Genomic DNA, 27,166 nt, shown 5'->3' with positions numbered 1-27,166 from the left:
GTAGTGGGTATGTGCAGATATTTGCGGTGCTAGAATGCTTCAGCAGCAGTTGACTCCTCTATAGAAAAGCTCACCTGACTGATGTGGATTCTTACTGTGATTTTACAGCTGCAGGAGTTGGAAGAGCAGCGTCTTCACGCTGAGCATTATGTTCATGACTTGGAGACTGCCTTGGCTAATAAGGAAAGAGAAGAAAGAGCTTCTTCCCAGAAACTGCAGGACCCCCTGTTGGCATCTTCCGGGACTAATACTCCTATTAAACAACTGAATGAACACGTGCAACAGTAAGAGAGTAACACAGTGAAGCAAAGTCTCTGTGTCGCTTTCTGGGATTGTGTGGAAACAACAGCATCACAGGAAGTTGATATAAGATTTTGAAAGATGCTTTTGGTTTAGATCGTGTTATTTCACGCTGTTCTTTCAGAATTGGTGCTCTGGTGGTAATAAGAGCTGTATTTCTTTTTAAGCCTTGACATTGAAAACGCCAGACTGGAAGCTACAGTCCAGCAACAAAGCAGTAGGATCGAAGCCCTTCAGAGAGACCTGCAAGCCTCTGCCTCAGTAAGCTGCTCATAAACTTGCCTTTTTGTGAGCTCCTGAGCCTAGTTGCCGGTATCTGTGGGGAAATGTTAAGACGAGGTGTTCCTGGAGAGCCTGGGGGAGCTCAGTTCCTATGTTCTGCTGAATAGAGGCTGCTCGGAAAGCAGCCTGGTCCATTCCCCAGCTTTCTGGTGTTGAGAGTTTTCCCATGCTACTTTAGCAAGTCCTACTTAATGCTCTAGAAGGTGAGGATTTGACTCTGATACGCTGGTGTAACTATTGTCTGCTTTAGACCGGTTGTGACATCAGGTGCTGCTTCAGACACTTGTTGCAATGTGTATCATTAAAGATATTCATCCGAGGTGTATGTAATATTTATTTTTGGTAATGAGGTGTAAACTTCAGTTTGGAAAGTCAGAGAGTGTCTTCTTGCTTCTTTTTATGCTTCTGTAGGTTCATAACCGCCTGGAAGACTTGATAACTGGCTTAGGGACAAGACGGGCAGCTGCAGAGGACCACCACCAGCAGCAGGTATACAAATGGCTTCTGTGAATGACTGTCCTAGACATTGAATTTTTCGTGTGCAGGTAATTGATGAAAAGCTCAGGTGGACTGTGTAGGCACAGTTCAGCTGACACATGCCCTTCTGGTTTTAGGGCAAGGCCACCTTTAAGGAAAAAGGCTGTAAATTTCCTTCTTCCCCCGCTGCTGTGTTTTTTATCTGTGGTGTGGTGTGAAAGATACTCGTGTTCATCAGCGTGATTTTTCGGAAGAATTCTCTCCCCCATCCCACTGCGGGGAGTGAGCAACTGGCTCTGTGGTGCTCCGCTGCCTGCTAGGCTTAAACCACGGCAGATGGTGGAGAGGATGGATGTTGTGGGCAGCAGGGAGATCTGTGATTGAAAGCCGAGAGAGGAGACTGGACTTGGGAGATCCATGTTACCTTTGCAGTTTTGTCACAGTTTGCCCTTGACACCATGTTGGCTTCCATTGTAAGACTCAGAATTTCATCTACTCTGTAAGGGCAACAACTTTCTGTAGATCAGTAGACATCCTTTTTTTTTTCTTCTTTTTTTTACAGAATGCCACTAAAAGTGCCGAGTCATCTTGCATTCTTTATACTTGAAGTGAATCAGCAATGAACTGAACTTGAACTGAAACTTGACGTTCCTTCTGCTGTTACAGTAGTAGATGACTGTACCTAACAGTGACGTAGTTACCGTCGTGGGTAAAGATGAAAAAGTTTTGAGCAAAGCCGTATCTGCAAGGGCACATCAAGGGTAAGCTGTTCTGTAGAGGAAGGGCGAGCCAAGCATCACAGCAAGGCTGGCAGGGTCCGTGACCTGGCGGGCCAGGGAGCAGTCCCACATGCCCTCACCAAGAAGAGCAGAACAGGTCTGGTGACAGTCAGCGGGGTCCGCCAAGAGTGCGGATCGCCAGGCCCGTCCATGGGGCCGGGCAGGCCTGCAGTCCTACCACGACATCACGCCCATGGGGGAGGGCCGGGGCTGAGAGCATTGAGGCCCGCCACAGGCCTGGCTGCAGCTGGAGGCTGTGGCAGCATCTTCGACGTCTGACAGATGAGTTCCTTCTCTGGAAGAGAGGGAAGTAACGCCACCGTAACTCGAACAACTGGAGGAAGTTGGCTCTGCCCAAGAGCACCCCTTGAGCCCTGTCTTAGGCACGAGTTCACCAGGAGGCAGTTCAGGTTTTGCTTTTCCAAACGGTGTCATTGCTTCCCAGGGCACGATGCGTTGAGGTGATGCAGAAAAAAAATCTGCAATTTATTGCTCACTAGTAGCTGTCACAGCCTGTCTTTCCCTTGTCATTGGGACCCAGCAGCAGACTTCCCAGAAGTGCTTTTGAGGGGGCTCTGGCTGTTTTAGCAGCATGTAACCTTTTATCTGCTTCTACGCTCATTACTCGGATTTCTTGCTAAAGCAGCCACGTTTCAGAGCTACGTTTGTTTTTAGAAGGTATTGCAGAATGGGTCGACTGCCTTTGCGGCAGCTCATTTTCAGTCCAAAAGTTGGTAGTGTTTTTGTGTTTCTATTACACAGTTATTTCAAATGTCAGGGAAGTGCATTACATTTAGGCAGTTTCAAATAAGTGTACTCTACTTTCTGTTAGAGACTCTTTTCAAGTGGTTACTACGCTAGTTTCCGCCACTATCTTTTTTTTAATAAAAGACAGGGCATCATGTTTTATTTTCAGAAGTATAGAAAAGCTATGTTTCTGTGGTGGGGAAGAGGAAGACGGAGCTGAGGTTGACCATTTGGAAATACTGTTCAAAACTACTGCTAAAGAGTATCCATAAGCAGGGTTATGCTTTTTAGCCTGAAGTTCAAATCCATGCGTAGTTCCAAACCATACAGTCTAATATGCCAAAAGAGTACACAACTGCATGTGGTAGGGGTGAAGACTTTTGGTCCTCAGGGTTGTACAAATTTCCAGGAGTGCTCAAAGACCAAAAAATGCTGACATCTAAATAATGAACTGTGTAATTACGCTCTTTTACAAGAGAAACTGTGATCAAGAATACTGTGGCATAGGAAGTTCCCAGCTAATCTCTTCATTAAAATTTAATGTATCGTATCTAGGACTTCTTTAAAATGCTTGACTTTATGATGAGTGCAAAATGCCATCAGACATTTTGGTTCGAGACACCTTTTCCTTCTTCGCTGATCCTCCCTCTAGCAGCTTCTTTGCTGGAACTTGTTTTAGTACATTAATACCAACAAAGGGATGCTTCAAAAATGGGACGATATGAACAGGATCACGTAACTTCTCACTTTAGACTTCAGTGCAGGCCATATACTATGCGTAGGAGGCATTTGTTTTTGTCGTTCCTGCTATGTGTTATTACATGAAAAGGTAAAGTTAACTAGTCCTCAGGAAGTCTTCACAGCTGTCTAATTTTGCAGCAACGCTGCAACCTCTGCAATACATCTGGTCAAAGTATGCACTGTAATTAGCCGTCAGTGTGGTGGCACATCCCTCACAGAATGGTGAACGTTATAACATCGTATCATGAGATTTGGAAATGATGGTGAGGACAGAGACAGAGACTTCTCTCTACTCTTAGAGCATGGGCCTTAACTACCTGGTGCAGAGCTCTCTGAAGGGAGCAGGAGCTTTCCTTTGGCTTCACGAGCCCATGGGAATAGCTGGAGGAGTGCACTGCTTGACTGAGCAAGCTCACAGATGACCCATCGCTTGGGGGCCTGGAAAGCACACGTCTGTCAACTTTCTCACACCGTGCAAGACACGCTCCACTACGTGGCCCTTCCCCTCCTCAGGATTGTCTCTACCTCATGCCCCAATGCCACAGAGGCCAGACACAAGCTGTGTAACCAGGTGCCCACCCTTGTCATCCAGCGTGGAGCAGCGGTTAGCATGGAGTGTCAGCCTTGTGCGCTGTCACCCAAGTCAAAAGCAAAAAGCCCACAGCGATCGTCCATCTTATTTCCGACGGAAATTTCTCATTCTTCTCCGGCTGAAGCCATTAGCAACCTGGGCAGCAGTGGCAGCTGGTAAGGCCAATACCTTACAATTGGAGTGAACAAAACCCGGTGCTTGCACCTTGCCAGGGCCTGGCTTGCTGCCTCGTAATGAGAGCCCTCCTTTGTGTTGACCTAGTGGTGGTCCCACTAAAAACTAGTGCCTTGATGAACTACTGCTACGTCATGATGCAGACGCCCCTTCAAATGGAACTCCCAACATCTCCTTTCGAGTCTTTCGTGGCAGGTTGTGTGTTTGCCACAGCAGTGTTCACCTACGGAGCGTTCGCCTACAGAGCCTTTGTCTCGCATTGGCTGAGAGCCAGTTCAGGTCAAACAGGCTCAGACTTCAGAGTGAGGGAGGTGCTATGTCAAAAGGAAGGAGAAGGTTGACAAAGCATCCATTTTTGATCGGGGTTCTCCACTGAAAAAAGGGGATAACAAAATCTCTACCAAGGCATGGACTGCACCTCGTCCCACGCCCGCTCCGGGCGGCCAGCGGGCCGCAGGGCGACGCTGCCCTCTGCCGGCCCGGCCGCCTGGCGCGACAGGGCGCGGCCGCGCTGCCGGGTGACGGCCACTGTGGCGTCAGCAGCAACCGGGCCCGCGCGGGCGACGCGGCGGCCCTCGGGCTCATTCTGCCGGCGGCTGCCCGAGAGCGGACATGGCGGCGCGGCAGCTGGCGGCGGTGGCGCTGCTGGCGGCGCTGGCGGCGGCGGCGGTGGCGGTGGCGCGGCGGGCGCTGGGCCCCGGCCGGGCCCCGCCCGCCTCCTCCTCCCCGGCCCGCTCCTCGGCCCGCTCCTCCTCCCCGGCCCGCTCCTCCTGCCGCCGCTCCCCCGCCCCCCCGCAGCCCTGCCCCGCCGCGCAGCGCCCGCCTCTCCCGGCCGTGGGGCGGCGCTGGGCGGCGGCGGCCGTGGGCCGGTTCCTCTTCGGGGGCCGCCGCCGCACCGACCCTCCCGGCGGCGGCCGCGGCGGCGGCGACGGCGGCGACGGGCCCTCTGCGCCGCGGCACCCAGGTACCGGCGAGGGCGGCGGCGGCGCCGAGGGCGGGGGCGCGAGGCCGCCGGGCTGCCTGGGCAGCCTCTAGCCCGGCGGGCGGGGGGGCTGGAGGTGGGGGCTGCCCCCGGGGCCGGGCCTGCCGCGTTGGACGCGGGTCTCGGGAAGCTGCGGCTGCGGGTGTCTCGTCCCGGGCTGGGGCAGTTCCCCGGGGAAGCAGCGGGAGCCAAACAGCCCCTTCCCTGCGGTGCCCTGAGCTGCTGCCGGCGCGGCGCCGTGAGGAGGAGGTCCCGGGGAGCTCTGGTTCCGGAGCTGCCCTGGGGAGCTCGCTGGGTTCAGCTCCCGGAGGGACCGGCTCAGCGCGGGGGGAAAAACCGCCTTTTCTGCTCAAACTGCTGATCGCCACCACTCGAACGGTTCCGCTTGCAGTTCATGTTGATGCGGCGTTGCTTCATATTTTAATGACTTAATGTTTTGGTTTTTTTTTTTCCGTTGGAAGGCATCATCATGGGACCAGGCGGAGATGGACCCGTTGATGCCGTCTGTCCGTCGGCCGTGCAGAGGTATTGCAGAGGACATGGTCATGTGGGGGAGGCTGGGACAGCTCTTTTTTCTTTCTTTTTTCTTGTGCTGAATGTTGCTGTTTAATGCAGCGCACGTTCTTTTATACTGTAAAATCGTCCAGTTAATGTCGTTAATTTTCGTGGTAGCAGGTATTTGAATCTGACTCTGGACTCAAAGTAGGCGATAGCTTCTGGCGGTTTTGTTTTGACCACCGAATTTCACTTTTGCCTGTGGTGGTGTTTTTTGTTTTCTAGTGAATGTGTGCTGGATGAGCTCCCGCTGTGCGCTCCAATCGGCCTGCTGTCGGCTGAAGAAATACAACAGTTCACGGCACAGAGATTCACGTTCGGCCGCATCCCAATTAATCCCCCACCTGTAGAACTTTTACATGTTTTATGAGTTATATTTCTTTTGATATAAGTTGAGTAATAAAATGTTTGCCGTTCAGATAATTTTTGTTTCCTCTCTGAGTCTTCTGCGTTGATAAACTCGCAGGTCGAATCACAGAATGTCAGGGGTTGGAAGGAACCTCGAAAGATCGTCTAGTCCAAACCCGCCTGCCAGAGCAGGACCACCTAGAGTAGGTCACGCAGGAACGCGTCCGGGCGGGTTTTGAATGTCTCCAGAGAAGGAGACTCCACAACCTCTCTGGGCAGCCTGTTCCAGTGCTCCGTCACCCTCACAGGGAAAAAGTTTTTGGTTTTCCTTATGTTAATGTGGAACCTCCCGTGCTCCAGCTTGCACCCGTTGCCCCTTGCCCTATCATGAGCCGTCACCGAGAAGAGCCCGGCTCCATCCTCCTGACGCTCGCCCTTTACGTGTTGATAAGCAAAAGCCTTTTTTTCAAAAGAGAACTAACACTGCATTTCTCGTAGCTTTCAAATAAACTGATACCATGATATAACAGAAATTGCCGTGACATAATAGAAATGCTTAGTTTGTAGTGATTAGGACTTTTTTTTGTCACGAGAGAGTGCACAAATCCCGTATAAAACCAAGGCGAGTGAAATCGGTACTCCTTTCTTTATAGAGCTGATCTGCTTGATCCTGCCGTGGAGTTGCATCTGAGAGGAAGGAGTGTTGGATGAAACTATATGAAAGAAAACAGTTTCAGAAATGAGGCAAGAACAAGGTGTCTCTGACATGTCCTCGTTTTATTAAAGGGTGCAAAAAATTCCAGGTGTCATAAGGCTGGGGAATGCTGACCCATGTGCTTTAGCCAACTGGAAATTTTCCTTCAAGGCCAGAGCACGGAGTTAAAGGCATTGAACAGACTCAAGACACCAAACTCAAGAGGAAGAAGACGCCGGGAGCCCTCAGCTGAGGGAAGGTGCCGTGGAAGAGGTACTGAGTGTAATTTACTCAGACCCACCAGGAGAAGTTAGTGTTTAAATAAGGCACAGTTCTGGGTCTTTTTCTTACCATGGCTTTCAGGTCAATAAAGAACATGTGAAATTTTGCTGTACCTCTTAGGGGTGGCCCCCACCAATCGTGAGGCCAGTTCCTGTGAAAACTTCCCTTACAGGAGCAGGAGCCTGCTTAGTTCATGGGGTTGGGAAACCCAGAGGTTCAGTCCAGCAGCACTTGTCCTCCTCGAAGAGGGGACAGCGGCGCGCGTGAAAGGGGTTGGAACCTGGGACCAACCAGTGGGACAGGAAAAGTATTACGGAGACGTCCAGCCCCCCGCGGGTGATTTAACTGTGGGACCACAGGCGAAACCGGCAGCGGCCACAACGAAGTGGCCGGGTGTAAGGAACAAGTGATGTTCTGAGGTGAGACCGGGTATCAGAGCTGACAGCCTTTATGACATCAGGCAATGGGACTTCTGCCCCGTTATTTACTTTTAACTGGGTGTTGCGATGAGTAAGAGACAGCTATTCTGAAGGAGACATTTGCTGTTTCTTTGGATGATTTGGTTGAAACCAGGTGGACAATGTTTAAAGAGGCCCTCAGTAAAGCTGCCCCTTCCAGCTCTTCCTGGCACACACTAATAGAAATGAGAATTATTTCAGTGTCTGTTCTTTCCAGGAATCTCAAGGCTGCCCCAAGTAGCGCAGAAACAAGCCAGAGGAATTAACAGAATGACAGTCTGCTTGCTTGCGTCGATACTCTAAGAAATTTTGGGGTTTCATCCATCTTTTCAGGGGGCGATAGAGAAGAGAAGGAAGCACGCTGCTGAAAGTGTTGTATAGAATAGTTTAGTTTGGAATTTTTTTACTTTTTGTCAGCTACAGGGTGTCCGAGCAATCCAACTGGGAATTAGTTGTGTAACGCCTTGGGTCAAATTCTAAACGGGGTGCAGAGAAGGGATGCTTTTGAAGAGAGGGTTTGAATTGCTGTATTTTGACGAAATGGATTAGCAACCCATCTAGGGCTGCGTAAATGACCACGGACACACGAATGTAGGATCATCAGGTTCTTCCACCCACGTCTCTGAGTTCAGGCCTCAGTTGAACAGGTCAAGCAACAGCTACTGGAGCAGGCCAACTGGGCAGACTTTTTTTTTTTTCCCATGGCCATTGGTTAGTTTTGACGTTTTTAGTTGTGATGACATCTACTCAAAATGGGATTTTTAAAACTGCACTTGATTCCCTGTGATAAAACCGTGGGGATCTTTGTCTTTGATCAATAAACCGCAGGTGTCACTTGGGGTTCTGGGGTTCTCGCTGTGGAACAATTTTTTCAAAGTCAAGTCCTGAAAACCCCTTGTTCTCACTTAGGCCACTGGAGTATCTCGTAAGACTCGGAAACTGCAGCATGAAAACTTTGCTGTGTTTCTTTCTAAAGCTGATGTCGCCTGAAATAGAAACACTGCCCAAGCCATTGTGTTGCCACTCGATGAACGCTACTGCTGGTATCAGGGTAGCAATTCCAGGTGAGACGAGAGTAAGAATTCTGCGGTGTATATTATTTCAGTCTCTAGCAACTGCATAACTTCACATACAAGTTCTAAGATTTGTTTTTCTTTACGAATTTATTCCCCCCCAAAATTAAAATATTTTTATTCCCCAATATTTATGGGATCGTCTCCAGCGGTTGCACCATGAAGTGGTATTCACGTGGGCTTTCACGGCAACAGCATAAGCAGCTGCAGTGAATAGAGAAGAAAGAAAGAAATCCTTTGTTATTGATTGCTGTTGGGATGACAGAGACAAGGACTCCTCTCTACCCTTAGAGCATGGGCCTTAACTACCTGGTGCAGAGCTCTCTGAAGGGAGCAGGAGCTTTCCTTTGGCTTCACGAGCCCATGGGAATAGCTGGAGGAGTGCACTGCTTGACTGAGCAAGCTCACAGATGACCCATCGCTTGGGGGCCTGGAAAGCACACGTCTGTCAACTTTCTCACACCGTGCAAGACACGCTCCACTACGTGGCCCTTCCCCTCCTCAGGATTGTCTCTACCTCATGCCCCAATGCCACAGAGGCCAGACACAAGCTGTGTAACCAGGTGCCCACCCTTGTCATCCAGCGTGGAGCAGCGGTTAGCATGGAGTGTCAGCCTTGTGCGCTGTCACCCAAGTCAAAAGCAAAAAGCCCACAGCGATCGTCCATCTTATTTCCGACGGAAATTTCTCATTCTTCTCCGGCTGAAGCCATTAGCAACCTGGGCAGCAGTGGCAGCTGGTAAGGCCAATACCTTACAATTGGAGTGAACAAAACCCGGTGCTTGCACCTTGCCAGGGCCTGGCTTGCTGCCTCGTAATGAGAGCCCTCCTTTGTGTTGACCTAGTGGTGGTCCCACTAAAAACTAGTGCCTTGATGAACTACTGCTACGTCATGATGCAGACGCCCCTTCAAATGGAACTCCCAACATCTCCTTTCGAGTCTTTCGTGGCAGGTTGTGTGTTTGCCACAGCAGTGTTCACCTACGGAGCGTTCGCCTACAGAGCCTTTGTCTCGCATTGGCTGAGAGCCAGTTCAGGTCAAACAGGCTCAGACTTCAGAGTGAGGGAGGTGCTATGTCAAAAGGAAGGAGAAGGTTGACAAAGCATCCATTTTTGATCGGGGTTCTCCACTGAAAAAAGGGGATAACAAAATCTCTACCAAGGCATGGACTGCACCTCGTCCCACGCCCGCTCCGGGCGGCCAGCGGGCCGCAGGGCGACGCTGCCCTCTGCCGGCCCGGCCGCCTGGCGCGACAGGGCGCGGCCGCGCTGCCGGGTGACGGCCACTGTGGCGTCAGCAGCAACCGGGCCCGCGCGGGCGACGCGGCGGCCCTCGGGCTCATTCTGCCGGCGGCTGCCCGAGAGCGGACATGGCGGCGCGGCAGCTGGCGGCGGTGGCGCTGCTGGCGGCGCTGGCGGCGGCGGCGGTGGCGGTGGCGCGGCGGGCGCTGGGCCCCGGCCGGGCCCCGCCCGCCTCCTCCTCCCCGGCCCGCTCCTCGGCCCGCTCCTCCTCCCCGGCCCGCTCCTCCTGCCGCCGCTCCCCCGCCCCCCCGCAGCCCTGCCCCGCCGCGCAGCGCCCGCCTCTCCCGGCCGTGGGGCGGCGCTGGGCGGCGGCGGCCGTGGGCCGGTTCCTCTTCGGGGGCCGCCGCCGCACCGACCCTCCCGGCGGCGGCCGCGGCGGCGGCGACGGCGGCGACGGGCCCTCTGCGCCGCGGCACCCAGGTACCGGCGAGGGCGGCGGCGGCGCCGAGGGCGGGGGCGCGAGGCCGCCGGGCTGCCTGGGCAGCCTCTAGCCCGGCGGGCGGGGGGGCTGGAGGTGGGGGCTGCCCCCGGGGCCGGGCCTGCCGCGTTGGACGCGGGTCTCGGGAAGCTGCGGCTGCGGGTGTCTCGTCCCGGGCTGGGGCAGTTCCCCGGGGAAGCAGCGGGAGCCAAACAGCCCCTTCCCTGCGGTGCCCTGAGCTGCTGCCGGCGCGGCGCCGTGAGGAGGAGGTCCCGGGGAGCTCTGGTTCCGGAGCTGCCCTGGGGAGCTCGCTGGGTTCAGCTCCCGGAGGGACCGGCTCAGCGCGGGGGGAAAAACCGCCTTTTCTGCTCAAACTGCTGATCGCCACCACTCGAACGGTTCCGCTTGCAGTTCATGTTGATGCGGCGTTGCTTCATATTTTAATGACTTAATGTTTTGGGTTTTTTTTTTCCGTTGGAAGGCATCATCATGGGACCAGGCGGAGATGGACCCGTTGATGCCGTCTGTCCGTCGGCCGTGCAGAGGTATTGCAGAGGACATGGTCATGTGGGGGAGGCTGGGACAGCTCTTTTTTCTTTCTTTTTTCTTGTGCTGAATGTTGCTGTTTAATGCAGCGCACGTTCTTTTATACTGTAAAATCGTCCAGTTAATGTCGTTAATTTTCGTGGTAGCAGGTATTTGAATCTGACTCTGGACTCAAAGTAGGCGATAGCTTCTGGCGGTTTTGTTTTGACCACCGAATTTCACTTTTGCCTGTGGTGGTGTTTTTTGTTTTCTAGTGAATGTGTGCTGGATGAGCTCCCGCTGTGCGCTCCAATCGGCCTGCTGTCGGCTGAAGAAATACAACAGTTCACGGCACAGAGATTCACGTTCGGCCGCATCCCAATTAATCCCCCACCTGTAGAACTTTTACATGTTTTATGAGTTATATTTCTTTTGATATAAGTTGAGTAATAAAATGTTTGCCGTTCAGATAATTTTTGTTTCCTCTCTGAGTCTTCTGCGTTGATAAACTCGCAGGTCGAATCACAGAATGTCAGGGGTTGGAAGGAACCTCGAAAGATCGTCTAGTCCAAACCCGCCTGCCAGAGCAGGACCACCTAGAGTAGGTCACGCAGGAACGCGTCCGGGCGGGTTTTGAATGTCTCCAGAGAAGGAGACTCCACAACCTCTCTGGGCAGCCTGTTCCAGTGCTCCGTCACCCTCACAGGGAAAAAGTTTTTGGTTTTCCTTATGTTAATGTGGAACCTCCCGTGCTCCAGCTTGCACCCGTTGCCCCTTGCCCTATCATGAGCCGTCACCGAGAAGAGCCCGGCTCCATCCTCCTGACGCTCGCCCTTTACGTGTTGATAAGCAAAAGCCTTTTTTTCAAAAGAGAACTAACACTGCATTTCTCGTAGCTTTCAAATAAACTGATACCATGATATAACAGAAATTGCCGTGACATAATAGAAATGCTTAGTTTGTAGTGATTAGGACTTTTTTTTGTCACGAGAGAGTGCACAAATCCCGTATAAAACCAAGGCGAGTGAAATCGGTACTCCTTTCTTTATAGAGCTGATCTGCTTGATCCTGCCGTGGAGTTGCATCTGAGAGGAAGGAGTGTTGGATGAAACTATATGAAAGAAAACAGTTTCAGAAATGAGGCAAGAACAAGGTGTCTCTGACATGTCCTCGTTTTATTAAAGGGTGCAAAAAATTCCAGGTGTCATAAGGCTGGGGAATGCTGACCCATGTGCTTTAGCCAACTGGAAATTTTCCTTCAAGGCCAGAGCACGGAGTTAAAGGCATTGAACAGACTCAAGACACCAAACTCAAGAGGAAGAAGACGCCGGGAGCCCTCAGCTGAGGGAAGGTGCCGTGGAAGAGGTACTGAGTGTAATTTACTCAGACCCACCAGGAGAAGTTAGTGTTTAAATAAGGCACAGTTCTGGGTCTTTTTCTTACCATGGCTTTCAGGTCAATAAAGAACATGTGAAATTTTGCTGTACCTCTTAGGGGTGGCCCCCACCAATCGTGAGGCCAGTTCCTGTGAAAACTTCCCTTACAGGAGCAGGAGCCTGCTTAGTTCATGGGGTTGGGAAACCCAGAGGTTCAGTCCAGCAGCACTTGTCCTCCTCGAAGAGGGGACAGCGGCGCGCGTGAAAGGGGTTGGAACCTGGGACCAACCAGTGGGACAGGAAAAGTATTACGGAGACGTCCAGCCCCCCGCGGGTGATTTAACTGTGGGACCACAGGCGAAACCGGCAGCGGCCACAACGAAGTGGCCGGGTGTAAGGAACAAGTGATGTTCTGAGGTGAGACCGGGTATCAGAGCTGACAGCCTTTATGACATCAGGCAATGGGACTTCTGCCCCGTTATTTACTTTTAACTGGGTGTTGCGATGAGTAAGAGACAGCTATTCTGAAGGAGACATTTGCTGTTTCTTTGGATGATTTGGTTGAAACCAGGTGGACAATGTTTAAAGAGGCCCTCAGTAAAGCTGCCCCTTCCAGCTCTTCCTGGCACACACTAATAGAAATGAGAATTATTTCAGTGTCTGTTCTTTCCAGGAATCTCAAGGCTGCCCCAAGTAGCGCAGAAACAAGCCAGAGGAATTAACAGAATGACAGTCTGCTTGCTTGCGTCGATACTCTAAGAAATTTTGGGGTTTCATCCATCTTTTCAGGGGGCGATAGAGAAGAGAAGGAAGCACGCTGCTGAAAGTGTTGTATAGAATAGTTTAGTTTGGAATTTTTTTACTTTTTGTCAGCTACAGGGTGTCCGAGCAATCCAACTGGGAATTAGTTGTGTAACGCCTTGGGTCAAATTCTAAACGGGGTGCAGAGAAGGGATGCTTTTGAAGAGAGGGTTTGAATTGCTGTATTTTGACGAAATGGATTAGCAACCCATCTAGGGCTGCGTAAATGACCACGGACACACGAATGTAGGATCATCAGGTTCTTCCACCCACGTCTCTGAGTTCAGGCCTCAGTTGAACAGGTCAAGCAACAGCTACTGGAGCAGGCCAACTGGGCAGACTTTTTTTTTTTTCCCATGGCCATTGGTTAGTTTTGACGTTTTTAGTTGTGATGACATCTACTCAAAATGGGATTTTTAAAACTGCACTTGATTCCCTGTGATAAAACCGTGGGGATCTTTGTCTTTGATCAATAAACCGCAGGTGTCACTTGGGGTTCTGGGGTTCTCGCTGTGGAACAATTTTTTCAAAGTCAAGTCCTGAAAACCCCTTGTTCTCACTTAGGCCACTGGAGTATCTCGTAAGACTCGGAAACTGCAGCATGAAAACTTTGCTGTGTTTCTTTCTAAAGCTGATGTCGCCTGAAATAGAAACACTGCCCAAGCCATTGTGTTGCCACTCGATGAACGCTACTGCTGGTATCAGGGTAGCAATTCCAGGTGAGACGAGAGTAAGAATTCTGCGGTGTATATTATTTCAGTCTCTAGCAACTGCATAACTTCACGTACAAGTTCTAAGATTTGTTTTTCTTTACGAATTTATTCCCCCCCAAAATTAAAATATTTTTATTCCCCAATATTTATGGGATCGTCTCCAGCGGTTGCACCATGAAGTGGTATTCACGTGGGCTTTCACGGCAACAGCATAAGCAGCTGCAGTGAATAGAGAAGAAAGAAAGAAATCCTTTGTTATTGATTGCTGTTGGGATGACAGAGACAAGGACTCCTCTCTACCCTTAGAGCATGGGCCTTAACTACCTGGTGCAGAGCTCTCTGAAGGGAGCAGGAGCTTTCCTTTGGCTTCACGAGCCCATGGGAATAGCTGGAGGAGTGCACTGCTTGACTGAGCAAGCTCACAGATGACCCATCGCTTGGGGGCCTGGAAAGCACACGTCTGTCAACTTTCTCACACCGTGCAAGACACGCTCCACTACGTGGCCCTTCCCCTCCTCAGGATTGTCTCTACCTCATGCCCCAATGCCACAGAGGCCAGACACAAGCTGTGTAACCAGGTGCCCACCCTTGTCATCCAGCGTGGAGCAGCGGTTAGCATGGAGTGTCAGCCTTGTGCGCTGTCACCCAAGTCAAAAGCAAAAAGCCCACAGCGATCGTCCATCTTATTTCCGACGGAAATTTCTCATTCTTCTCCGGCTGAAGCCATTAGCAACCTGGGCAGCAGTGGCAGCTGGTAAGGCCAATACCTTACAATTGGAGTGAACAAAACCCGGTGCTTGCACCTTGCCAGGGCCTGGCTTGCTGCCTCGTAATGAGAGCCCTCCTTTGTGTTGACCTAGTGGTGGTCCCACTAAAAACTAGTGCCTTGATGAACTACTGCTACGTCATGATGCAGACGCCCCTTCAAATGGAACTCCCAACATCTCCTTTCGAGTCTTTCGTGGCAGGTTGTGTGTTTGCCACAGCAGTGTTCACCTACGGAGCGTTCGCCTACAGAGCCTTTGTCTCGCATTGGCTGAGAGCCAGTTCAGGTCAAACAGGCTCAGACTTCAGAGTGAGGGAGGTGCTATGTCAAAAGGAAGGAGAAGGTTGACAAAGCATCCATTTTTGATCGGGGTTCTCCACTGAAAAAAGGGGATAACAAAATCTCTACCAAGGCATGGACTGCACCTCGTCCCACGCCCGCTCCGGGCGGCCAGCGGGCCGCAGGGCGACGCTGCCCTCTGCCGGCCCGGCCGCCTGGCGCGACAGGGCGCGGCCGCGCTGCCGGGTGACGGCCACTGTGGCGTCAGCAGCAACCGGGCCCGCGCGGGCGACGCGGCGGCCCTCGGGCTCATTCTGCCGGCGGCTGCCCGAGAGCGGACATGGCGGCGCGGCAGCTGGCGGCGGTGGCGCTGCTGGCGGCGCTGGCGGCGGCGGCGGTGGCGGTGGCGCGGCGGGCGCTGGGCCCCGGCCGGGCCCCGCCCGCCTCCTCCTCCCCGGCCCGCTCCTCGGCCCGCTCCTCCTCCCCGGCCCGCTCCTCCTGCCGCCGCTCCCCCGCCCCCCCGCAGCCCTGCCCCGCCGCGCAGCGCCCGCCTCTCCCGGCCGTGGGGCGGCGCTGGGCGGCGGCGGCCGTGGGCCGGTTCCTCTTCGGGGGCCGCCGCCGCACCGACCCTCCCGGCGGCGGCCGCGGCGGCGGCGACGGCGGCGACGGGCCCTCTGCGCCGCGGCACCCAGGTACCGGCGAGGGCGGCGGCGGCGCCGAGGGCGGGGGCGCGAGGCCGCCGGGCTGCCTGGGCAGCCTCTAGCCCGGCGGGCGGGGGGGCTGGAGGTGGGGGCTGCCCCCGGGGCCGGGCCTGCCGCGTTGGACGCGGGTCTCGGGAAGCTGCGGCTGCGGGTGTCTCGTCCCGGGCTGGGGCAGTTCCCCGGGGAAGCAGCGGGAGCCAAACAGCCCCTTCCCTGCGGTGCCCTGAGCTGCTGCCGGCGCGGCGCCGTGAGGAGGAGGTCCCGGGGAGCTCTGGTTCCGGAGCTGCCCTGGGGAGCTCGCTGGGTTCAGCTCCCGGAGGGACCGGCTCAGCGCGGGGGGAAAAACCGCCTTTTCTGCTCAAACTGCTGATCGCCACCACTCGAACGGTTCCGCTTGCAGTTCATGTTGATGCGGCGTTGCTTCATATTTTAATGACTTAATGTTTTGGGTTTTTTTTTTCCGTTGGAAGGCATCATCATGGGACCAGGCGGAGATGGACCCGTTGATGCCGTCTGTCCGTCGGCCGTGCAGAGGTATTGCAGAGGACATGGTCATGTGGGGGAGGCTGGGACAGCTCTTTTTTCTTTCTTTTTTCTTGTGCTGAATGTTGCTGTTTAATGCAGCGCACGTTCTTTTATACTGTAAAATCGTCCAGTTAATGTCGTTAATTTTCGTGGTAGCAGGTATTTGAATCTGACTCTGGACTCAAAGTAGGCGATAGCTTCTGGCGGTTTTGTTTTGACCACCGAATTTCACTTTTGCCTGTGGTGGTGTTTTTTGTTTTCTAGTGAATGTGTGCTGGATGAGCTCCCGCTGTGCGCTCCAATCGGCCTGCTGTCGGCTGAAGAAATACAACAGTTCACGGCACAGAGATTCACGTTCGGCCGCATCCCAATTAATCCCCCACCTGTAGAACTTTTACATGTTTTATGAGTTATATTTCTTTTGATATAAGTTGAGTAATAAAATGTTTGCCGTTCAGATAATTTTTGTTTCCTCTCTGAGTCTTCTGCGTTGATAAACTCGCAGGTCGAATCACAGAATGTCAGGGGTTGGAAGGAACCTCGAAAGATCGTCTAGTCCAAACCCGCCTGCCAGAGCAGGACCACCTAGAGTAGGTCACGCAGGAACGCGTCCGGGCGGGTTTTGAATGTCTCCAGAGAAGGAGACTCCACAACCTCTCTGGGCAGCCTGTTCCAGTGCTCCGTCACCCTCACAGGGAAAAAGTTTTTGGTTTTCCTTATGTTAATGTGGAACCTCCCGTGCTCCAGCTTGCACCCGTTGCCCCTTGCCCTATCATGAGCCGTCACCGAGAAGAGCCCGGCTCCATCCTCCTGACGCTCGCCCTTTACGTGTTGATAAGCAAAAGCCTTTTTTTCAAAAGAGAACTAACACTGCATTTCTCGTAGCTTTCAAATAAACTGATACCATGATATAACAGAAATTGCCGTGACATAATAGAAATGCTTAGTTTGTAGTGATTAGGACTTTTTTTTGTCACGAGAGAGTGCACAAATCCCGTATAAAACCAAGGCGAGTGAAATCGGTACTCCTTTCTTTATAGAGCTGATCTGCTTGATCCTGCCGTGGAGTTGCATCTGAGAGGAAGGAGTGTTGGATGAAACTATATGAAAGAAAACAGTTTCAGAAATGAGGCAAGAACAAGGTGTCTCTGACATGTCCTCGTTTTATTAAAGGGTGCAAAAAATTCCAGGTGTCATAAGGCTGGGGAATGCTGACCCATGTGCTTTAGCCAACTGGAAATTTTCCTTCAAGGCCAGAGCACGGAGTTAAAGGCATTGAACAGACTCAAGACACCAAACTCAAGAGGAAGAAGACGCCGGGAGCCCTCAGCTGAGGGAAGGTGCCGTGGAAGAGGTACTGAGTGTAATTTACTCAGACCCACCAGGAGAAGTTAGTGTTTAAATAAGGCACAGTTCTGGGTCTTTTTCTTACCATGGCTTTCAGGTCAATAAAGAACATGTGAAATTTTGCTGTACCTCTTAGGGGTGGCCCCCACCAATCGTGAGGCCAGTTCCTGTGAAAACTTCCCTTACAGGAGCAGGAGCCTGCTTAGTTCATGGGGTTGGGAAACCCAGAGGTTCAGTCCAGCAGCACTTGTCCTCCTCGAAGAGGGGACAGCGGCGCGCGTGAAAGGGGTTGGAACCTGGGACCAACCAGTGGGACAGGAAAAGTATTACGGAGACGTCCAGCCCCCCGCGGGTGATTTAACTGTGGGACCACAGGCGAAACCGGCAGCGGCCACAACGAAGTGGCCGGGTGTAAGGAACAAGTGATGTTCTGAGGTGAGACCGGGTATCAGAGCTGACAGCCTTTATGACATCAGGCAATGGGACTTCTGCCCCGTTATTTACTTTTAACTGGGTGTTGCGATGAGTAAGAGACAGCTATTCTGAAGGAGACATTTGCTGTTTCTTTGGATGATTTGGTTGAAACCAGGTGGACAATGTTTAAAGAGGCCCTCAGTAAAGCTGCCCCTTCCAGCTCTTCCTGGCACACACTAATAGAAATGAGAATTATTTCAGTGTCTGTTCTTTCCAGGAATCTCAAGGCTGCCCCAAGTAGCGCAGAAACAAGCCAGAGGAATTAACAGAATGACAGTCTGCTTGCTTGCGTCGATACTCTAAGAAATTTTGGGGTTTCATCCATCTTTTCAGGGGGCGATAGAGAAGAGAAGGAAGCACGCTGCTGAAAGTGTTGTATAGAATAGTTTAGTTTGGAATTTTTTTACTTTTTGTCAGCTACAGGGTGTCCGAGCAATCCAACTGGGAATTAGTTGTGTAACGCCTTGGGTCAAATTCTAAACGGGGTGCAGAGAAGGGATGCTTTTGAAGAGAGGGTTTGAATTGCTGTATTTTGACGAAATGGATTAGCAACCCATCTAGGGCTGCGTAAATGACCACGGACACACGAATGTAGGATCATCAGGTTCTTCCACCCACGTCTCTGAGTTCAGGCCTCAGTTGAACAGGTCAAGCAACAGCTACTGGAGCAGGCCAACTGGGCAGACTTTTTTTTTTTTCCCATGGCCATTGGTTAGTTTTGACGTTTTTAGTTGTGATGACATCTACTCAAAATGGGATTTTTAAAACTGCACTTGATTCCCTGTGATAAAACCGTGGGGATCTTTATCTTTGATCAATAAACCGCAGGTGTCACTTGGGGTTCTGGGGTTCTCGCTGTGGAACAATTTTTTCAAAGTCAAGTCCTGAAAACCCCTTGTTCTCACTTAGGCCACTGGAGTATCTCGTAAGACTCGGAAACTGCAGCATGAAAACTTTGCTGTGTTTCTTTCTAAAGCTGATGTCGCCTGAAATAGAAACACTGCCCAAGCCATTGTGTTGCCACTCGATGAACGCTACTGCTGGTATCAGGGTAGCAATTCCAGGTGAGACGAGAGTAAGAATTCTGCGGTGTATATTATTTCAGTCTCTAGCAACTGCATAACTTCACGTACAAGTTCTAAGATTTGTTTTTCTTTACGAATTTATTCCCCCCCAAAATTAAAATATTTTTATTCCCCAATATTTATGGGATCGTCTCCAGCGGTTGCACCATGAAGTGGTATTCACGTGGGCTTTCACGGCAACAGCATAAGCAGCTGCAGTGAATAGAGAAGAAAGAAAGAAATCCTTTGTTATTGATTGCTGTTGGGATGACAGAGACAAGGACTCCTCTCTACCCTTAGAGCATGGGCCTTAACTACCTGGTGCAGAGCTCTCTGAAGGGAGCAGGAGCTTTCCTTTGGCTTCACGAGCCCATGGGAATAGCTGGAGGAGTGCACTGCTTGACTGAGCAAGCTCACAGATGACCCATCGCTTGGGGGCCTGGAAAGCACACGTCTGTCAACTTTCTCACACCGTGCAAGACACGCTCCACTACGTGGCCCTTCCCCTCCTCAGGATTGTCTCTACCTCATGCCCCAATGCCACAGAGGCCAGACACAAGCTGTGTAACCAGGTGCCCACCCTTGTCATCCAGCGTGGAGCAGCGGTTAGCATGGAGTGTCAGCCTTGTGCGCTGTCACCCAAGTCAAAAGCAAAAAGCCCACAGCGATCGTCCATCTTATTTCCGACGGAAATTTCTCATTCTTCTCCGGCTGAAGCCATTAGCAACCTGGGCAGCAGTGGCAGCTGGTAAGGCCAATACCTTACAATTGGAGTGAACAAAACCCGGTGCTTGCACCTTGCCAGGGCCTGGCTTGCTGCCTCGTAATGAGAGCCCTCCTTTGTGTTGACCTAGTGGTGGTCCCACTAAAAACTAGTGCCTTGATGAACTACTGCTACGTCATGATGCAGACGCCCCTTCAAATGGAACTCCCAACATCTCCTTTCGAGTCTTTCGTGGCAGGTTGTGTGTTTGCCACAGCAGTGTTCACCTACGGAGCGTTCGCCTACAGAGCCTTTGTCTCGCATTGGCTGAGAGCCAGTTCAGGTCAAACAGGCTCAGACTTCAGAGTGAGGGAGGTGCTATGTCAAAAGGAAGGAGAAGGTTGACAAAGCATCCATTTTTGATCGGGGTTCTCCACTGAAAAAAGGGGATAACAAAATCTCTACCAAGGCATGGACTGCACCTCGTCCCACGCCCGCTCCGGGCGGCCAGCGGGCCGCAGGGCGACGCTGCCCTCTGCCGGCCCGGCCGCCTGGCGCGACAGGGCGCGGCCGCGCTGCCGGGTGACGGCCACTGTGGCGTCAGCAGCAACCGGGCCCGCGCGGGCGACGCGGCGGCCCTCGGGCTCATTCTGCCGGCGGCTGCCCGAGAGCGGACATGGCGGCGCGGCAGCTGGCGGCGGTGGCGCTGCTGGCGGCGCTGGCGGCGGCGGCGGTGGCGGTGGCGCGGCGGGCGCTGGGCCCCGGCCGGGCCCCGCCCGCCTCCTCCTCCCCGGCCCGCTCCTCGGCCCGCTCCTCCTCCCCGGCCCGCTCCTCCTGCCGCCGCTCCCCCGCCCCCCCGCAGCCCTGCCCCGCCGCGCAGCGCCCGCCTCTCCCGGCCGTGGGGCGGCGCTGGGCGGCGGCGGCCGTGGGCCGGTTCCTCTTCGGGGGCCGCCGCCGCACCGACCCTCCCGGCGGCGGCCGCGGCGGCGGCGACGGCGGCGACGGGCCCTCTGCGCCGCGGCACCCAGGTACCGGCGAGGGCGGCGGCGGCGCCGAGGGCGGGGGCGCGAGGCCGCCGGGCTGCCTGGGCAGCCTCTAGCCCGGCGGGCGGGGGGGCTGGAGGTGGGGGCTGCCCCCGGGGCCGGGCCTGCCGCGTTGGACGCGGGTCTCGGGAAGCTGCGGCTGCGGGTGTCTCGTCCCGGGCTGGGGCAGTTCCCCGGGGAAGCAGCGGGAGCCAAACAGCCCCTTCCCTGCGGTGCCCTGAGCTGCTGCCGGCGCGGCGCCGTGAGGAGGAGGTCCCGGGGAGCTCTGGTTCCGGAGCTGCCCTGGGGAGCTCGCTGGGTTCAGCTCCCGGAGGGACCGGCTCAGCGCGGGGGGAAAAACCGCCTTTTCTGCTCAAACTGCTGATCGCCACCACTCGAACGGTTCCGCTTGCAGTTCATGTTGATGCGGCGTTGCTTCATATTTTAATGACTTAATGTTTTGGGTTTTTTTTTTCCGTTGGAAGGCATCATCATGGGACCAGGCGGAGATGGACCCGTTGATGCCGTCTGTCCGTCGGCCGTGCAGAGGTATTGCAGAGGACATGGTCATGTGGGGGAGGCTGGGACAGCTCTTTTTTCTTTCTTTTTTCTTGTGCTGAATGTTGCTGTTTAATGCAGCGCACGTTCTTTTATACTGTAAAATCGTCCAGTTAATGTCGTTAATTTTCGTGGTAGCAGGTATTTGAATCTGACTCTGGACTCAAAGTAGGCGATAGCTTCTGGCGGTTTTGTTTTGACCACCGAATTTCACTTTTGCCTGTGGTGGTGTTTTTTGTTTTCTAGTGAATGTGTGCTGGATGAGCTCCCGCTGTGCGCTCCAATCGGCCTGCTGTCGGCTGAAGAAATACAACAGTTCACGGCACAGAGATTCACGTTCGGCCGCATCCCAATTAATCCCCCACCTGTAGAACTTTTACATGTTTTATGAGTTATATTTCTTTTGATATAAGTTGAGTAATAAAATGTTTGCCGTTCAGATAATTTTTGTTTCCTCTCTGAGTCTTCTGCGTTGATAAACTCGCAGGTCGAATCACAGAATGTCAGGGGTTGGAAGGAACCTCGAAAGATCGTCTAGTCCAAACCCGCCTGCCAGAGCAGGACCACCTAGAGTAGGTCACGCAGGAACGCGTCCGGGCGGGTTTTGAATGTCTCCAGAGAAGGAGACTCCACAACCTCTCTGGGCAGCCTGTTCCAGTGCTCCGTCACCCTCACAGGGAAAAAGTTTTTGGTTTTCCTTATGTTAATGTGGAACCTCCCGTGCTCCAGCTTGCACCCGTTGCCCCTTGCCCTATCATGAGCCGTCACCGAGAAGAGCCCGGCTCCATCCTCCTGACGCTCGCCCTTTACGTGTTGATAAGCAAAAGCCTTTTTTTCAAAAGAGAACTAACACTGCATTTCTCGTAGCTTTCAAATAAACTGATACCATGATATAACAGAAATTGCCGTGACATAATAGAAATGCTTAGTTTGTAGTGATTAGGACTTTTTTTTGTCACGAGAGAGTGCACAAATCCCGTATAAAACCAAGGCGAGTGAAATCGGTACTCCTTTCTTTATAGAGCTGATCTGCTTGATCCTGCCGTGGAGTTGCATCTGAGAGGAAGGAGTGTTGGATGAAACTATATGAAAGAAAACAGTTTCAGAAATGAGGCAAGAACAAGGTGTCTCTGACATGTCCTCGTTTTATTAAAGGGTGCAAAAAATTCCAGGTGTCATAAGGCTGGGGAATGCTGACCCATGTGCTTTAGCCAACTGGAAATTTTCCTTCAAGGCCAGAGCACGGAGTTAAAGGCATTGAACAGACTCAAGACACCAAACTCAAGAGGAAGAAGACGCCGGGAGCCCTCAGCTGAGGGAAGGTGCCGTGGAAGAGGTACTGAGTGTAATTTACTCAGACCCACCAGGAGAAGTTAGTGTTTAAATAAGGCACAGTTCTGGGTCTTTTTCTTACCATGGCTTTCAGGTCAATAAAGAACATGTGAAATTTTGCTGTACCTCTTAGGGGTGGCCCCCACCAATCGTGAGGCCAGTTCCTGTGAAAACTTCCCTTACAGGAGCAGGAGCCTGCTTAGTTCATGGGGTTGGGAAACCCAGAGGTTCAGTCCAGCAGCACTTGTCCTCCTCGAAGAGGGGACAGCGGCGCGCGTGAAAGGGGTTGGAACCTGGGACCAACCAGTGGGACAGGAAAAGTATTACGGAGACGTCCAGCCCCCCGCGGGTGATTTAACTGTGGGACCACAGGCGAAACCGGCAGCGGCCACAACGAAGTGGCCGGGTGTAAGGAACAAGTGATGTTCTGAGGTGAGACCGGGTATCAGAGCTGACAGCCTTTATGACATCAGGCAATGGGACTTCTGCCCCGTTATTTACTTTTAACTGGGTGTTGCGATGAGTAAGAGACAGCTATTCTGAAGGAGACATTTGCTGTTTCTTTGGATGATTTGGTTGAAACCAGGTGGACAATGTTTAAAGAGGCCCTCAGTAAAGCTGCCCCTTCCAGCTCTTCCTGGCACACACTAATAGAAATGAGAATTATTTCAGTGTCTGTTCTTTCCAGGAATCTCAAGGCTGCCCCAAGTAGCGCAGAAACAAGCCAGAGGAATTAACAGAATGACAGTCTGCTTGCTTGCGTCGATACTCTAAGAAATTTTGGGGTTTCATCCATCTTTTCAGGGGGCGATAGAGAAGAGAAGGAAGCACGCTGCTGAAAGTGTTGTATAGAATAGTTTAGTTTGGAATTTTTTTACTTTTTGTCAGCTACAGGGTGTCCGAGCAATCCAACTGGGAATTAGTTGTGTAACGCCTTGGGTCAAATTCTAAACGGGGTGCAGAGAAGGGATGCTTTTGAAGAGAGGGTTTGAATTGCTGTATTTTGACGAAATGGATTAGCAACCCATCTAGGGCTGCGTAAATGACCACGGACACACGAATGTAGGATCATCAGGTTCTTCCACCCACGTCTCTGAGTTCAGGCCTCAGTTGAACAGGTCAAGCAACAGCTACTGGAGCAGGCCAACTGGGCAGACTTTTTTTTTTTTCCCATGGCCATTGGTTAGTTTTGACGTTTTTAGTTGTGATGACATCTACTCAAAATGGGATTTTTAAAACTGCACTTGATTCCCTGTGATAAAACCGTGGGGATCTTTATCTTTGATCAATAAACCGCAGGTGTCACTTGGGGTTCTGGGGTTCTCGCTGTGGAACAATTTTTTCAAAGTCAAGTCCTGAAAACCCCTTGTTCTCACTTAGGCCACTGGAGTATCTCGTAAGACTCGGAAACTGCAGCATGAAAACTTTGCTGTGTTTCTTTCTAAAGCTGATGTCGCCTGAAATAGAAACACTGCCCAAGCCATTGTGTTGCCACTCGATGAACGCTACTGCTGGTATCAGGGTAGCAATTCCAGGTGAGACGAGAGTAAGAATTCTGCGGTGTATATTATTTCAGTCTCTAGCAACTGCATAACTTCACGTACAAGTTCTAAGATTTGTTTTTCTTTACGAATTTATTCCCCCCCAAAATTAAAATATTTTTATTCCCCAATATTTATGGGATCGTCTCCAGCGGTTGCACCATGAAGTGGTATTCACGTGGGCTTTCACGGCAACAGCATAAGCAGCTGCAGTGAATAGAGAAGAAAGAAAGAAATCCTTTGTTATTGATTGCTGTTGGGATGACAGAGACAAGGACTCCTCTCTACCCTTAGAGCATGGGCCTTAACTACCTGGTGCAGAGCTCTCTGAAGGGAGCAGGAGCTTTCCTTTGGCTTCACGAGCCCATGGGAATAGCTGGAGGAGTGCACTGCTTGACTGAGCAAGCTCACAGATGACCCATCGCTTGGGGGCCTGGAAAGCACACGTCTGTCAACTTTCTCACACCGTGCAAGACACGCTCCACTACGTGGCCCTTCCCCTCCTCAGGATTGTCTCTACCTCATGCCCCAATGCCACAGAGGCCAGACACAAGCTGTGTAACCAGGTGCCCACCCTTGTCATCCAGCGTGGAGCAGCGGTTAGCATGGAGTGTCAGCCTTGTGCGCTGTCACCCAAGTCAAAAGCAAAAAGCCCACAGCGATCGTCCATCTTATTTCCGACGGAAATTTCTCATTCTTCTCCGGCTGAAGCCATTAGCAACCTGGGCAGCAGTGGCAGCTGGTAAGGCCAATACCTTACAATTGGAGTGAACAAAACCCGGTGCTTGCACCTTGCCAGGGCCTGGCTTGCTGCCTCGTAATGAGAGCCCTCCTTTGTGTTGACCTAGTGGTGGTCCCACTAAAAACTAGTGCCTTGATGAACTACTGCTACGTCATGATGCAGACGCCCCTTCAAATGGAACTCCCAACATCTCCTTTCGAGTCTTTCGTGGCAGGTTGTGTGTTTGCCACAGCAGTGTTCACCTACGGAGCGTTCGCCTACAGAGCCTTTGTCTCGCATTGGCTGAGAGCCAGTTCAGGTCAAACAGGCTCAGACTTCAGAGTGAGGGAGGTGCTATGTCAAAAGGAAGGAGAAGGTTGACAAAGCATCCATTTTTGATCGGGGTTCTCCACTGAAAAAAGGGGATAACAAAATCTCTACCAAGGCATGGACTGCACCTCGTCCCACGCCCGCTCCGGGCGGCCAGCGGGCCGCAGGGCGACGCTGCCCTCTGCCGGCCCGGCCGCCTGGCGCGACAGGGCGCGGCCGCGCTGCCGGGTGACGGCCACTGTGGCGTCAGCAGCAACCGGGCCCGCGCGGGCGACGCGGCGGCCCTCGGGCTCATTCTGCCGGCGGCTGCCCGAGAGCGGACATGGCGGCGCGGCAGCTGGCGGCGGTGGCGCTGCTGGCGGCGCTGGCGGCGGCGGCGGTGGCGGTGGCGCGGCGGGCGCTGGGCCCCGGCCGGGCCCCGCCCGCCTCCTCCTCCCCGGCCCGCTCCTCGGCCCGCTCCTCCTCCCCGGCCCGCTCCTCCTGCCGCCGCTCCCCCGCCCCCCCGCAGCCCTGCCCCGCCGCGCAGCGCCCGCCTCTCCCGGCCGTGGGGCGGCGCTGGGCGGCGGCGGCCGTGGGCCGGTTCCTCTTCGGGGGCCGCCGCCGCACCGACCCTCCCGGCGGCGGCCGCGGCGGCGGCGACGGCGGCGACGGGCCCTCTGCGCCGCGGCACCCAGGTACCGGCGAGGGCGGCGGCGGCGCCGAGGGCGGGGGCGCGAGGCCGCCGGGCTGCCTGGGCAGCCTCTAGCCCGGCGGGCGGGGGGGCTGGAGGTGGGGGCTGCCCCCGGGGCCGGGCCTGCCGCGTTGGACGCGGGTCTCGGGAAGCTGCGGCTGCGGGTGTCTCGTCCCGGGCTGGGGCAGTTCCCCGGGGAAGCAGCGGGAGCCAAACAGCCCCTTCCCTGCGGTGCCCTGAGCTGCTGCCGGCGCGGCGCCGTGAGGAGGAGGTCCCGGGGAGCTCTGGTTCCGGAGCTGCCCTGGGGAGCTCGCTGGGTTCAGCTCCCGGAGGGACCGGCTCAGCGCGGGGGGAAAAACCGCCTTTTCTGCTCAAACTGCTGATCGCCACCACTCGAACGGTTCCGCTTGCAGTTCATGTTGATGCGGCGTTGCTTCATATTTTAATGACTTAATGTTTTGGGTTTTTTTTTTCCGTTGGAAGGCATCATCATGGGACCAGGCGGAGATGGACCCGTTGATGCCGTCTGTCCGTCGGCCGTGCAGAGGTATTGCAGAGGACATGGTCATGTGGGGGAGGCTGGGACAGCTCTTTTTTCTTTCTTTTTTCTTGTGCTGAATGTTGCTGTTTAATGCAGCGCACGTTCTTTTATACTGTAAAATCGTCCAGTTAATGTCGTTAATTTTCGTGGTAGCAGGTATTTGAATCTGACTCTGGACTCAAAGTAGGCGATAGCTTCTGGCGGTTTTGTTTTGACCACCGAATTTCACTTTTGCCTGTGGTGGTGTTTTTTGTTTTCTAGTGAATGTGTGCTGGATGAGCTCCCGCTGTGCGCTCCAATCGGCCTGCTGTCGGCTGAAGAAATACAACAGTTCACGGCACAGAGATTCACGTTCGGCCGCATCCCAATTAATCCCCCACCTGTAGAACTTTTACATGTTTTATGAGTTATATTTCTTTTGATATAAGTTGAGTAATAAAATGTTTGCCGTTCAGATAATTTTTGTTTCCTCTCTGAGTCTTCTGCGTTGATAAACTCGCAGGTCGAATCACAGAATGTCAGGGGTTGGAAGGAACCTCGAAAGATCGTCTAGTCCAAACCCGCCTGCCAGAGCAGGACCACCTAGAGTAGGTCACGCAGGAACGCGTCCGGGCGGGTTTTGAATGTCTCCAGAGAAGGAGACTCCACAACCTCTCTGGGCAGCCTGTTCCAGTGCTCCGTCACCCTCACAGGGAAAAAGTTTTTGGTTTTCCTTATGTTAATGTGGAACCTCCCGTGCTCCAGCTTGCACCCGTTGCCCCTTGCCCTATCATGAGCCGTCACCGAGAAGAGCCCGGCTCCATCCTCCTGACGCTCGCCCTTTACGTGTTGATAAGCAAAAGCCTTTTTTTCAAAAGAGAACTAACACTGCATTTCTCGTAGCTTTCAAATAAACTGATACCATGATATAACAGAAATTGCCGTGACATAATAGAAATGCTTAGTTTGTAGTGATTAGGACTTTTTTTTGTCA

The 27,166-nt window shown here is 53.2% G+C and overlaps 1 protein-coding gene across 1 annotated transcript in view; it reads left to right on the top strand.

Moving 5' to 3' along the window:
• Positions 1 to 27,166, top strand: part of LOC147415081 (uncharacterized) — a 117,204-nt gene that overhangs the window by 39,905 nt on the left and 50,133 nt on the right. The window contains 3 exon segments of the mRNA XM_086468523.1: positions 109 to 284; positions 468 to 561; positions 994 to 1,071. Of these exon segments, the coding sequence (XP_086324649.1) occupies positions 109 to 284; positions 468 to 561; positions 994 to 1,071 (348 nt within the window).

Source organism: Leptosomus discolor, chromosome 7 (assembly GCF_034619465.1).
Source record: "Leptosomus discolor isolate bLepDis1 chromosome 7, bLepDis1.hap2, whole genome shotgun sequence".
Lineage (NCBI taxonomy): Eukaryota > Metazoa > Chordata > Aves > Leptosomiformes > Leptosomidae > Leptosomus > Leptosomus discolor.
The sequence above is the reverse complement of the archived record's forward strand: the minus strand, read 5'-3'. Positions and strand labels throughout refer to the sequence as shown.